The sequence below is a fragment of the Parambassis ranga genome, chromosome 5 (genome assembly GCF_900634625.1).
Source record: "Parambassis ranga chromosome 5, fParRan2.1, whole genome shotgun sequence".
NCBI classification, from domain to species: domain Eukaryota; kingdom Metazoa; phylum Chordata; class Actinopteri; family Ambassidae; genus Parambassis; species Parambassis ranga.
In genome coordinates, this window is record NC_041026.1 from 12,156,940 (window position 1) to 12,171,064 (window position 14,125).

Below are 14,125 nucleotides of genomic sequence, written 5' to 3' on the forward strand. Positions count from 1 at the left end.
ATTTTAATACGAATCATAATTTTACAGTGTAAACGCATTTATAAAAACATTTTAAAAACTAAATTTACACTCTATCTCTTGAAATAAAAATACAACATGCACAGGTAGACTCAGATGAGTAGAGTTAGTCCTTTATTGATCACTGAAAAGCCTTTTATTAATCATGACACTTGAACATCGATCACTGAAACATATTTACAGCTCGACACCATCAATCCCACCGCGTTCCCCTGCGTCTGTAAAGTGCAGCTCCGTCTTTTACTTGGTGACAGCCAGAGACAGCCTCTCAAAGAAAACAACAAAACAAACCCACAAAAAAAAAATCAGTAACTGTCGAGTCAGGCTTTTAAAACGTTAGAGGCTGAGAGCTCCACATCCTGAAAATGAAGCTTATTTTGCTTCCCTACAAATGTTCAGTCTAAAGTCAAAATAATCAATAAATGTGTGAAAAACATTGAAGGCCTCGAACCCAAACAGAGGAACATTGTGACGTCAGGAGAAGCATGCCGACTCAGATGGGAGAAAAAGATGGCGTCTCCTCTAATACTACATGATGTTATCTGTCTTTATGTGAAGTCATTAGTCTGTTATCATCAACAGTTAATAGAGAAGACTTTGGATTTGTGCACATGTAATCAGACCTCCCAGTTTAACCACTGCTTCACAGCCTGAAGAGGAGAAAGTGAATATCTTAGATCTAAATGAGCCTCATCACCTTTCATGCAAGAATTTAGAGAGAAAGTGTTTATCTTTTTTTGTAGTTTCACTAAACACCAGCCATTTTGGCATGGGACACACACACACACACACACAGCTTCATGATTGGTGTAAGAATGGCCTGATATATTTTGTCTACAATTTCCTACAGGGAAGAAAGAAAGGTGAACTTTTCCTTTAACATGCGCACCTTTTACAGTGAGTTTCATTCATAACTATAACATTACAGTTGTAATTTATTGGTATTCATTTTTTTTTCCCTGCAGGTAACACTAATTCACAGCTCATCTGCATGGACTGTTAATAAAGTGTGTGCAGATGTGTTTTGTGCTTCTTTCTTTCTTCAGTGGTCAATATATACTGTATATATAAAAAAGTACCGTAGTTCATTTTGTTTTTAGTGGTTTTGCATTAAATGTGGCTCTGATCGTTGGGATTGACAAGGAACACTGATGTAATGATCAACACAGGACTGACAAGTTACTTAAAGGGACAGTAAACTCAAATATTTAATATAATATAAATATTTATCTGGCTCCTGTAGTGTTTTCCAGGAAACGTGACCTGTTAAAGAGCATCTTTTTTTGGCATTTGGAGCACATCTACTTCCAAGGTTCAGTACAAATACCTGACTTTAAGGTAAACTGTCCCTTTAACATTCAGCTGTTCTCTTGTTTTTTTTTTTAAATACCTTCATAATTATTCAGAATCAAACCAGGTCTTCATTTAAGCTTTCAGTGCTTTTATGTGACATGTTCAATGATTTGGAGCCTCTGAAACGTCTCAATGGGGTTTCTTGTTTGAGGATTATTTATGACTTGTTTTTAAAGGCACGTGTATTAGGATCCAAACATCAGCCAAAGCTGATCTCCAGGCCTGGACGGGGTGACATCTGCTCTCCACCTTCCATTCAGTCACTGTTTTCATGTCATCTCAGCTCACATGGATTCATTATCAACGTTAATCTTTGTTTTCCAAACTGTTAAATATTTGAACTTTTAATTATTTTAATTTGAATTTTAATCAAGCACTTGGTCTATGCAGTGTCCGAAAACACATAAAAACTCCAACTATGCATTTCTACACATAAATAATAATAAAAACGTTCAAGTTGTGCTTGAATGTTGATTATTTTCTGTTGATTCACCACTGTTAGTGATGATAAATGAAACCAATGACTGCTTGGAAAGAAATAAACAACCTTGCTGTAAACAATGAACACATCACACCAGGAAGGCCTCTTCAAAATAAGACTTCTTTCTGTTTGTCACTGATGGAGAATCAGTGGAGGTGTCCTGTTGTTCCTGTTTGGGTCTGCATGTCCTTGAGCTCTCCTCTCTTGTGTCTCCTTTAGATCCTGTTTCATTATTTCTCACATCGTTCTGCTTTTCAGATGATAGGTTATCTTATAAAATAAACATAAAAAACTGAAACCTACAGGTAATATTTTTGTCTTTTCTTGATAGTGGAGCTCATATAAAAGCAGCATTTTTTTACACACAAAATAAAACACAAGTCTTGGACAAGACGTTTAGTCGTCTTGTCCTAGAGTGTTGCGGGTGGGTTAGGCTTATCCTCAGTTGTCAGAGTCCAGCAAAGAGGAAGCACGTGTCTTCGGTTCCAGGCAGCCCGGGCAGGGCGGGTGTTATTAGCCTCCTCTGATTCCTGAACCATTGTCCCAGCTGAGGAGGTAAAACATGCATCCTCTGGGTGTCGCTAGGCTTCAGACTCACCCTTCTTTTTCCCCTCCTCTCCGGCATCGCTGTCCTCCGATTGGCTGTTGCTAAGGACTAGGAACTGTCCGTCAGAAGCAGACGGGTTGGCCGGACGAGTAGATGCGGCGATCAGGCGACTCTGTTCCTCTAGATCCTGTGAGTCAAAGAGAAAAGACAACCTCATTATTTTGTCCTATCTATGTGCTTCTGCTTTTGCCTTATAGCAGCTGTTCCACAAGTTGCTGTGTCGGTGCAAAACAAAGCAAAGAATAATTATTCGTCATAATAATTTTGTATTTTATAGACTTACATTCTATTGATTACACACGTCAAATTCAGTTTGGATTATTCTGAAAAACCTGCCTCTATAGCACCATCTGAGGATGGACAGACTGTAAGTAAGCAGCTGTTTTTAGGATTGTGTAAAGACAAGTTTAAAAAGCTAAGTCACCTTCTCGATCTGTCTTTGCTTGCTGAGTTCCTCCTGCTGCTTCTCTTTGGCCTTGTCCTGCTCCTTCCTCTTCTCCACTGCTTTACGGTCCTAGAGAGCAACACACACACACACACACCACTGGAATGAGTCACAGCAGCAGCATTCACTGTAATGTTACAGTGGAAATCTTTAGCCTCACCATTTCTGAGTGGAAGGCTATCTGTTTAGCCAGACCGATGCTGTCACAGATCTGAAACAGACGAGAAACACAGACAGGTTAGAGACACAGAATGGACAGTGTTGAACAATGAGACAAACAAATAAACACACACACACAACCTTTTCTCCATCGTTGTTGGACTCAAAGATGTAGCAGACGGCTCGGCTGTCGTCCCGGCCGCCTGTTGACTGCAGAACGAAACCAAACAGGCGCTTGTTGTCCTGATGGGAAGCACACTGAACCACACTGGAGAGAAGGAACTGCAGTAGAACAGAGATGGACAACAATGAGACAAATCATGTCTTATAAAAGGTATTAAGAAGTCACATGTAGACTCAGAAGCTGTACCTTACCCTGAGTCGGGTGACTTGTGTCTGAGGATCAATAAGCCTAAAAGAAAAGAAATAAATGTTAAAACAATAACAATAACTTAATAACTTAAATTTAAATTCCCAGCTGCTGGAGCTGAAACTTTTATGCAACAGTTTCCTAACTTAACAAATCTACTGAATCAAACTCATCTCACTTCAGGCAGTCACAGGTGACCAGCAGGTGCGACTCGGTCATCCGGAAGATGTTGTGAATGGCTCTGGCAGCGAGGATTTGCCTCATGGTCTCAGAGATGACGTCCACCGACTCAACTGTTCTCACCTCCATGGAGCCCAGGAAGCGAACGATGAAGAGCTGGTGGAGGATCGAGTCTGAAGGCAGGAAAAGTAAAAAGAAACATACACAAAATACATTTTATCTGCCTGCAGCTCTGGGAGCGGGTGTCTGCTAGCACTCAACCAACAGGGAGCAGCAGAGCCAAAATATTATTTTTTTAATTGACAAAGCAGGGACAGGTAGAACATTTTTAATTTTAAAAAGATCTGATATTGATAATATGGTTTAGACAGACAGTCGGTACCTTCACTGTCCTCTGATGTGCTATCTCCTGACTCTCCAAATGGGTTACTCCTTCTGTGAACATGTACAAACACACACAGAGTCATGTTTCTATCACTTCAGAGGACATACATAGCCACTGTTTAAGCTAGATTTAAAATTAGTCCCCAGTTTTACATCACTATGTGACTGTGTGAACATGCTTGTCATACAAACACATTATAAAATGATGACATACCTGCCAGACCTATCTGCTGTCTTGCTCTGCCCTGAGAGCTCCTCGCTGACGGGGGAAATGATGTCAAACTGGATGGGTGTGTCTGGGGCAACCAGAGCATCCAATGAGAGCACAGAGAGAGCAGGTGACGGCTCGGAGCCCACAGAGCTGATGCTGCTCGCTCGGCCCACACGCCCTTTACTGGGAAAGAAGAAAAGAAAACAAAGAGAGGTGGTGATGGACGTCTGGAGATCCGAGGGACCAAAATCTGCCAGGAGTGAAGCTCGACAAATATGTCCCTGCTAAAAAAGATGGCCGGCCCACAAAGATAGATAGATATACCCGCTGGGCCTCATGCTCTCATGTCTCTGTTGGAAGGACGGTGATGGTGTCACAGCTTCAAGAGCTGATTGGTTTACTCTGGCTGCTAGCTCCTGCCAATAGGAAGACAGAATTGGTAGTCATTACATAGGAAAAACAGGGTGACTGACAAATGACAATGTTTTTAATGACATACAAACAGTTCAGCCATCATATCTATAAAGTAATATGGTGTTTGACTCTGCAGTAGTTTTCTGCCACTTGTGTTAACAGTCTGCTCACACTGTTCAAGGAAGCCACACAGAACAGAGTTGCGGACTATAAGTCACTTTTTTTATCCTTTGGCTGGGTATGCGACTTATACTCAGGTGCGATTATATATGAAAAAATATACAATTAGTTAGCCTTGTGTCCTGACGCCCCATTACAAATATTATGGTAGCTGTTCTGTCCCTCTCCTGATGGTTCTCTTCCACCTCCAGCTTGTCCACACTTTGCATTCCGAGCAGAGGTGACGTGTGTGGTTGATATGTTGCTAATTCCAGACAGCTATAGCCCACAGTAGTCTGTCTTTGACTAATTTACAGGATGTTTATAGGAATTTCTGTGCAGTGAAGCTAATCATTTCGCCACGTGAGGACTTGTCGAAATGCGTGTGTCTCACTCTCAATGTCCTGCAGCCGTACCACTTAAGTTAAGAAAAATTCAAGAGGCAACATTACCCTAAAAACGTAGTGATTTACGCTGGCTTGCTGGTGCGACTAATACAACAGTGCGACTTATCTGTGGTTTTTTTCTTCTTCATTACGCATTTTTTGGCTGGTGCGGCCTATAGTCCGGAAAATGCAGTAATAATTATCAATGTGGTATTCTGAATTTCTTGTAAACCAATAAATCTAAACAAATCTACATAATATTGTTTTGCCCTCCTGATACGATGTTTCATTACTGTTAGCTGCACAGGCTTTCACCGCAGCAAGTAGCAGTTCTACCATCTGAAGTATTGGAATAGTGGGTTTTAGAGTGCAGTTGTACTGCTTACCAGATGGTTTAATATCTGAAACAATCTAAAAATCCAATGTTTTGGCCTCTTGTGTCAAGGTAAAAAATAAAAAACAATTGCTGGAGTTTAATTAGGAGATCTCAACTAGCAAGTAAGACTCAGAAGATGGACACAGACCTCTGCGTTCTCACTCAGGTAGATCCTCTTGGAGATGTTGTTGATGGTGGCGATCCACTGTTTGAGAAGGCAGGAGAGACAGTGTGAGGACATTATTAGTGCCTGAACAAAAAATATAGCATCATAAACCTATTATATCATAGACCTATTTTACGCAACAATCCAAAGACTAACAGAAAAATCCCCTTTGTTGTTGTTGAGGGAACCCATGAGATGCTAACTAATGGGATGGCTCTGCAGTTGTAAGTTGTATAAGAGAAGGACATTTCACCTCCTCGCAGTCCTTCCTGCTTTCTGCCTGCAGCGTCACAACTCTGACAGAACACAAAGCGAGACAAAAGTCACATTAGGCCAACAAAACATAAAAATGTCATATAAACGAGCTCTCTCACTTTTTGCCATCGAAAGAAGTGACCTGAAAGCAGAACCGGCGGTCATCAGAGTCTACAGCCATAACGGAGCAGTTGTCGAGGTCTGTGACCAGCCCGCCGGCCACCTCGCCGCGGCCCTGCTGCATCAGGTTGCCTCCCTGTGTGAAGAAGTACTGGCGCTCCCAGGATGACGACACCAGGCCTGTTTTACTGAGAAATGTGGCAGCAAGTTTTATTTATAGCTGGCAATAATTTAATTTAAACAACAAAAATAAAGTCAGTGTCATACTTGCGGATGTAGAGGTAGCCCTGCTTCCGCGTTAGGTTACGACAGACGGGTGAGTGGGCCGGATCAGGGTCACATGGTGCGTACAGAGAGTCACATGACATCTCCATCTGCTGGATGGTCTGCTGCATCTGCCCAACTTCCTCCTCCATCTCCCGACGCACACTGTGTACGTACACACATTCGCATTCAATAACTCCCACCCTCAAATAAAGAACACACACAAGATGAAACCAAATTCTGGAGAAAGGTGGCGGATGTGGGATTCTTACTTCTGGACACTGGTTCCTATAGTACCCAGGAAGTCCTCCCACTGCTGGGTGAGATTTTCTGAGCCCAGCTTAAAGAAACTGATCTGCACAGAACAGAAACAGCAGCCTGAATCACCACTCTAAACGATGGACTGAAGCACTACCTGACTGATGGAATTATGGAAAACGGGTTTTTGAGGTCGTCAGAGTGTTTGTGTGTGTACCTGTGCCTGCATGTAGCCAAGCAGCGGCTCCAGCAGAGCGGTCTTCTTCTTGTACTGCAGTGTGTTAAGCGAGCAAAAGTAGTGCATCATGGTCTGGTGCTGTTTCTTTCGGGAGGTGTAGACGTCCTCCACCACCTCCGCCCGCAACTGCAACACAGTTGGATTTACAGATTAAAGCATCACTGAATCACTCAAGTCAAACTTTTGCCAAACCAAAACGAGACAAAAAAATAATTTATAAATAATTTGCTATTATTTACTTAACGTGAGTATTAAATAATACATTTGAAGTTGTTTACCTTGTCGTTGTCCCTCTTCTTGGACAGGCGACTGTATCTATTAATGGCTGTGTCATGGTCTGCAGACAAAAGTAATATGCACACTTAATCTTCTCTTATAAATAATTAACAGTAAAATATTTGCAAAAAGTATTCATCTGTACATCTGTATCAAAACAATAAATAAATATTTATGCTTAGTTTTTTTCCTGTCAGTCTTTTTGAGTTCTTCCAGTATCATGCAATGCAAGCTGCAGGCTTTATATTATTACTAGTAGAGCTGAATGTTCATTAAGGTTGAAACAGTAGTAGTGATATTGATAATTATGAGTATCTGAACTAACTCACCATCACTGGCAATTTGGAAGACTTCTTTCAGAGTGAGGATCTCTGGAGAGACAAAGAGAGGAAAAAGAACCGCATGTTAGAGAGCAGAGGATGTTCTAAGTGAAGTCGTAACTTTAGACATGAGTGTGCTTCTATTTCTGTGGGAGCAGCCAGTTTGGGGAAACCTGTCAGAGAATCCCTGCAGTCCTGTTTAAAAATGTGCTGGGACGTCTTAAGGCAATGACATAATCATCACATTTGTGTGTTACATGTAGTGTAAGTGACCTGTCAACTAATAATGAGTTAAATATGTCACATGCTTGGGTGTATCTTACCCTTCAGGTCTCTCTCTTTAAACTGAGTGATGGGAAACATCATGGCATCAGCGAGCTGGGTGGACAAGACAGCGTGACAGGAGCTCAGCTGGAAACAGGCAGGTCAGAGAATTTAATTTACAATGACTGATATTGTGTAATTGAAATCCAAAACTAACATCCACAGACAGCGGTGGTGCATTTCCATTCTTTCTCACCTCGTCAATGACCTTTGCAAACTGCTGCAAGGTTGAGCTCATCACCTCATCGTCACCCCCTAGAGGAAAACGCTGCATACAACCGCAGCAATACAGGTGAAGGGATTCGGTCAACTCTTTATGATGAAAATACTGCAAAGTACTGTGAACACTAACACTTGGAAAGTGTGTGTGTTAAATATGTTAAATAGGTGTCGTGAAAACAGATGTGTCTGAAGCAACAGATAAGGCCAGGGTAATGGATAGGCTGATAAGACCAATGAATGGTGTTAGTTGACATTTACTGTTTTTTTATGGCTGTTGTTTATTGTTGTGATGCAGACTCCTGATGGAAAGCTGGAGCTGTTACTATGTTGCTGGTGGCCGGTGCTGTAAGGCTGGTGGCTATGCTACACCGTTGGTGGCGAATAATGTCAAATGCTACTGTATAAGGCTGCTAGCCAATAGCTGATGCTATGAGTGGTAATGCTACGGGCAGGTGGTTGAAACTATCTTATGCTACTGTATGGCTGTAAGGCTAGTGAATAATGCTATAGCATAATGGCAATTATGAAGTGCATGGCTAAAAGCTTCAGCTATAGTATAGAAGACTAGCAATAGGCTAGTATTACAAAGGTGTATCAATTACTTTAACAGTGTGTCTTGCAAGGTCATGTGACATTACTGGCTAGTGTAAATAGGATGTGGTTAGCCTATATAGACCAAGGTTAGCAGTATAATGTTTTGGCTTGTGTTGGAAGAGCAAATAGGGTCATGGTTTATGTTGTGGTGATAATGTCTAATATGATCCAGCTGTGTCCTAATTTTAATTTTTGTGAAAAAAGGAAGCGGTAGAGGGCTACCAGCTACCTAAATTTCAACTTGTGCATGGCCTGAAAGAAGAGCTTGCCGGGCCTGTTGGTGTGTCTGAAATAGTGATTCGATTCTGTGAAACGTTTGTGACACAGTTTGAAGCGTGCAACATACATGACAATATTTACCTTATAAGGCTTATGTGTCACAACAGTGTGGCAAAAGTGGCTAACCTGTTTGTCGTACTCTTTCAGCAGCCTGGAGGTCAGGTGTGTTGCAGCACTCAGCTCATTCTAAAAAAGAAAACAGCAGAACAAAATCCACTCAGCCACTACTAAGTACAGGCAACACCTATGTGTGTGTGAGTGTGTGTGTACCTGTGCATCATAAATCCTCTGCATGGCCTGATACAGCTGTGTACAATAGTTGGAGATGGCTGCAGTGTCCTCTTCAAACACTCCTAGCAGAGAACGTGTCTACAAACATAACAGCAGTGACAATGAGGTCAGTGTGAATCACTTGATCCGTCCATAAAATTGTTGCAGATTACAGGAGTGAATGATCCATTTGTGTAACTGCCAACGACCTCACCCATATCCAACTATGTAAATCCAGCCGCACTCCAGCATGTCCTACCAGCACGCCTTCAACTCTGCTTTCAAAGAGCAACCCAGCCACATTTTTGTTTGTCTTAATCCATGCACCAACATTTGAGGCTGACATGGTTGCCTCCAAGGTAAACTGTGACAGGTGGAGGTGTCACCTGAGATTGCAAGCTGCCTGCTTACACTGTTGCCTGCCCAACTCACGAGCCTCAGGTAATTCAAGGTTGGCGGCGACCTCCAAAACTGCCCTTTGAGAATCCATATATCAAGTCTCTGTTTACAATTCTGGTGTATTCCTGTAAGCTGGTCAGTTGGTCTAATATCCCCTGTGTATAGAAGGGGAGGTGGCACTATGATTTCCTCAATTTTACTCTCACCATTTCTGACAACTTAGCACACCGATTATATTGTTTATGCCTCTTAACGATTGCACACACAGAACAATGGGGGGGGGGGGGGGGGGGGGGGGGGGGACAGAACCACGGTGGATTTAGTGAATCCAGATGGCCTGGTAGGCGTTCAAGAAAATCTATCGCTGTAATTGCAGCTTGGACCTTTCAAGGTAGGCGCTCCAGACTCTGGCCACACCCCTATCCGTGATGTCACTGCAGGTGTTATGCCCTGGAATTGCTGCAGGAAACTAACTCATCACTAACTCAGCTGCAGCCTTTGGCGCTGTGTGACATTAATTCAAACAATAAATAAATGACAACAGTGAATATAACATTGGAGCTTGGCCAAAAGATTACCAGCTATCACTGGGAAGACTAGCCAAGTGGCTAAGGAAGTAGCCGCCTAACTCCTCATTTAAATAACAGATTTCTGTGAAACCACTGATGAATGAGAGTTGACATTCTGACCTAGCATCTCAGCGGAAACTTCCACCACCTGATTGGTGCAGCCGTCACCTTTAGATGCCACAGCACGCCCGCTGTTTTCCGTCTTGACAGCTGTTGTTAGCTTGGCCGTTAGCGGTTAGCATACTGCTGGAACTTAACATCTCTCCGTTGGATGTTGGCAAACACTTAGCCGACAAAGACAGTTAGCCTAGCCATATGAGAGGCTAGCGTTAGCATTGTAGCTGAATCCCCCCCAGGGAAGAGAACTGTTACCTGCGGGCTGTCCTCCAACGTCTCCTCTATCGGCAGCTTCTCTATCCCGGGCATGGCTGCGGTTGGCGGATCGGCAATCTGTGCGAATCGACGGACAAAACGCACAACAAATCGCTCTGACAACTCCCACTCAAGAAATCTTGGCTGCACGAATTCACAACACCCCATAAACAGCCCCTCCTCAGTGCAGCATGCCCCGCCTACTGTGAAGATTTTGATTGGATAGAAGATTTTTTATATGAATCTGATTGGTAGGTTGTTTAAAGGGGAACAGCGCCATTTCGGCTCTGAGCAGGGTCGCCCTTTCACAGTACCCGTGTACAGTTTAGAGCCGCAATGGCGGCCGGTGCGTTTACTTTGCAGGCGGAGAAATTATTTTTATTCATAAAATTGAATTTCTGAGGATTGTTTGACAATAAATAAATAAATAAATAGATGAGTTCGAAAAGGACATATGATGACCCGTGAAAATAAAAATTATTAAAAAGTTTAGATAAACGTATTTAAAGGGACTGTAATGTATTTAGTAGTGCATATGGTATTATATACCTATAACAGTCTTAGAAACATAAAAATAATACTAAAGAAGAAAATGAAACAAATTTACATTATTTTATTTATTATGTAAAATTCTACATATGATGTGTATCAGAACTAGGCAGAGCATAAAGCAGTCTTTGCCACATGGAGTACATGGGAACAAGTGCTCTGCCAGGCTGTGGAGTCCATACAGCACACAGCACTGTGGGACATCGCTATTGGAGGTGCCCTGTACCACTTGCCAGCCTCCTCACTGTAGTGCTCCACAGATGATAAAGTGTAGGTACCTCTGTATCCTCCAATCACAAACAGCTGGTCGTCCACCACCTCAATGCCAAAGTAGCCATGGGGGACGCGTATGGATGGCACGCTGATCCACATGTTGGTGTGGGGGGGTTGTAGGCCTCAGCACTGGTGGTCAGATACAAAGACATATCAGTGTCGCCACTAACCTGAAACAGAGAGAGAGAGAGAGCGAAAGAGAGAGGGTATCATATGAGATCAAGATATTATCCAAGATAATTGTGACACAGAGAGAGGAGAAGAGAGGAAGAGCCTGCTCAGTGCGCTGTCCATCTTTGGTGCAACAATACTTCAGTCACTACATACTTACTGCATAGATGTGATCTTTGTATGCAATTATTCCCAGGATAGGAGAGATCATGGTCCAGCTATTGGTGTTTGGTTAGCATTCTGGAGATGCTTCCATTCCTATTGAAACCTCCACAAGTGTACACCTGCAAGAAGACAGATACACTTTATTAAGATTTCCAGTTATGGGTAATATAAACATTCTGAAATGTCATGTGTCACATCTACTTCACCCACCTTTCTATTTAGAGTTGTGGCTCCAGCCCTACATCTCTTTACATACATCAATGACTTCTTGGTCCAGTGGTTGGTTTCAGGATTGTAGCACTCATCGCTGTTCAAGTAAAGAGTATCCATTGAGGCCTCCCATGGCATAAATGCACCCATTGAGCACTGCAACGCAGACAAAGCACCGTTTCAACCTCATGGGAGCCACTTCTTCCAAATTGGAGGTCACAGGATCAAACCTTTGCACGGTATTCAAGTTGGTGTCACCGTTGCATCCACCGACCAGATACATAAAAACCATGCAGGACACCGACGCCATGATGTGAACGAGTGACAAGTAACTTGGCAGAAGGAAGACGTGGGCAATTGTATGGGCACATTTCGGACGTCCTTTTTTCGACCTATCAAAATGTGCCGTCTAGGATTATGTCAGAACATTCTGTGCTTTTCTCTACTAAATCATTGTTGAACCCATTGTTACAGAGGTATCCATTGGTCATCGTGCCCAGGTGCATCTGGAAACCGACAAATTAGGTATCAGTTAAGGCTTGTTAGGGCTGTATTGTAACCCTCACAACCATAAAAGTCGCAATTCGGTAACACAGTGAAAAGGAATATTTTAACCTTGACCCTGATCATTTTCTAAACCTAACCAAGCAACACCAAAGGGTTAACAGTGAGTGAAAAAACTTAAATCTAAAACGGGAACTAAACAAAAACATTTTTAAGGAGGGCAACGAGAGATCCAGACACTGACTACCTCCTCAAAGTGGTGCAGGATGTACAGGAAGGCCTTGTGCTTTAGTAGTCCAGCAGCCTCCAGATGAGCTGCAATATCTCTGGTGACACATTAGGGATGGTGTACACCTGCTTCTCCGGGTCTGCCTAGAGTGAACATGTGAAAATGAAGGGATTCTTTAGAAAATGGCACAAAACAAGGACTGTGAACATCATGTGGCCTCTAGAGCTCAAATTACTAATGTACATACATCTTCTTCTCTGTGAATTGTTCTAAAGGTATTCATCAAAGTGAGGTGGTTCAACTGTCAAGAAAACTACATGAACCGACGCAGTGGTTGTCTGTATGACAGTAATAATGGAAAAGAAATAAATTTATGAAAACACATGAATGTCTATTGTATGGTGAGAAATTTGCAACAGTTTCATAAGAAATAAAATAAAAAGACTAAAAAAAATCATGTGAAAGGATGCATGATCTGGATGGCCAATGATAAGAATTCTTCAAGTTAGTAATGTGCTTAAGTAGCACATGTATTCGTTCTTTTATTTTGGTTGGTCCACTTCTATTGTGTGTGCTTTTTATTCAGTCAGTCAGTTTAACCCTCTGCTGGCAGCATGCATGACTGTAAAAAAATCAAAAAAATAATCAAACTGTAATTTAAATGGCGGAGAATACGAGCTTGCCATTGGACCCTGTAAGTCTGGGCTCACCCGTGAAGTGAAGATATCACACATAATATTTGAGGCTGTGTGAAACAACATTTATTTACATTTTTAAAATGTTTCTTATTTTGACCTCTGTGAACCTCTAAATGACCTTCAAATAAAATGAGTTTTACTATAGTTTAGCATTATAGTCATTCTAAACCTAACCAGGCAGCATTTGCACACACAGGTTTCCATGTTAAATTTAATTAATTTGAAACCTTTATTAGTCCCACAATGGGGAAAGTGGTTTCAGTATCACATATGTTGATTCACATACACCTTTGACCCACCGGGAAACTTTCTAATGTTTAGTTTGTAACCATTGGGCTTTCTAAAGAGTCTTTTTCAAGGCAGATATACACCTGGAGGCACAACCAAATGCTGTCCTCAGCCTCTGTGGGGTAATGCTGCCACCTGCTGACCAGTTGTAGCTAAATGTTATATTTTAGACGTTTGCATAAGAATTGTTGTAGCGGAAAGGCTTTAATGGTCTATTGATCCTTAGCTTTGTCTGGAGGTGAATGATCCCTGGCAGGACCTCCAAAGGCAAACAAGTATGGGATCAAGATTGGACTAAAACCTATAGCGCTATAGACTAAGAGGTTGATCACCCTACTCAGAACCGGGAGACAGGGGAACTACCCCTGGGGCCAGGCCTGGGGGTAGAGATTGCCAGGTTTTTCTCCTGCTTAGTAGCCTAACAGCAGTGCTGACTTACTTCTTACTTAGTTGTTATTGTACTGGTCATGTATAGTGAGCAGTGAGGAGGTTAGAGACATGATGTCCAAATATTCAGCCTGATCTGAATCTGTATCATTATCACAAAAGAGGGAATAACTAACAACACA

The 14,125-nt window shown here is 42.1% G+C and overlaps 1 protein-coding gene across 1 annotated transcript; it reads right to left on the reverse strand.

Annotated features, from left to right (window-relative positions):
* Nucleotides 1–115: 115 nt before the first annotated feature.
* On the reverse strand, nt 116–10,642 carry appl1 (adaptor protein, phosphotyrosine interaction, PH domain and leucine zipper containing 1). Its single transcript, XM_028406498.1, has 22 exons — nt 10,470–10,642; nt 9,130–9,228; nt 8,986–9,045; nt 7,961–8,032; nt 7,764–7,851; nt 7,450–7,491; nt 7,123–7,181; nt 6,824–6,970; nt 6,621–6,703; nt 6,352–6,513; nt 6,084–6,272; nt 5,963–6,005; nt 5,692–5,748; nt 4,533–4,624; nt 4,212–4,391; nt 3,996–4,048; nt 3,612–3,786; nt 3,439–3,475; nt 3,205–3,345; nt 3,065–3,115; nt 2,884–2,973; nt 116–2,586 (listed from the first exon to the last, which is right to left on the reverse strand). The coding sequence occupies exons 1-22, from the start codon at nt 10,635–10,637 to the stop codon at nt 2,434–2,436; spliced, it is 2,241 nt and encodes a 746-aa protein (XP_028262299.1). The 5' UTR covers nt 10,638–10,642; the 3' UTR covers nt 116–2,433.
* Nucleotides 10,643–14,125: the final 3,483 nt, after the last annotated feature.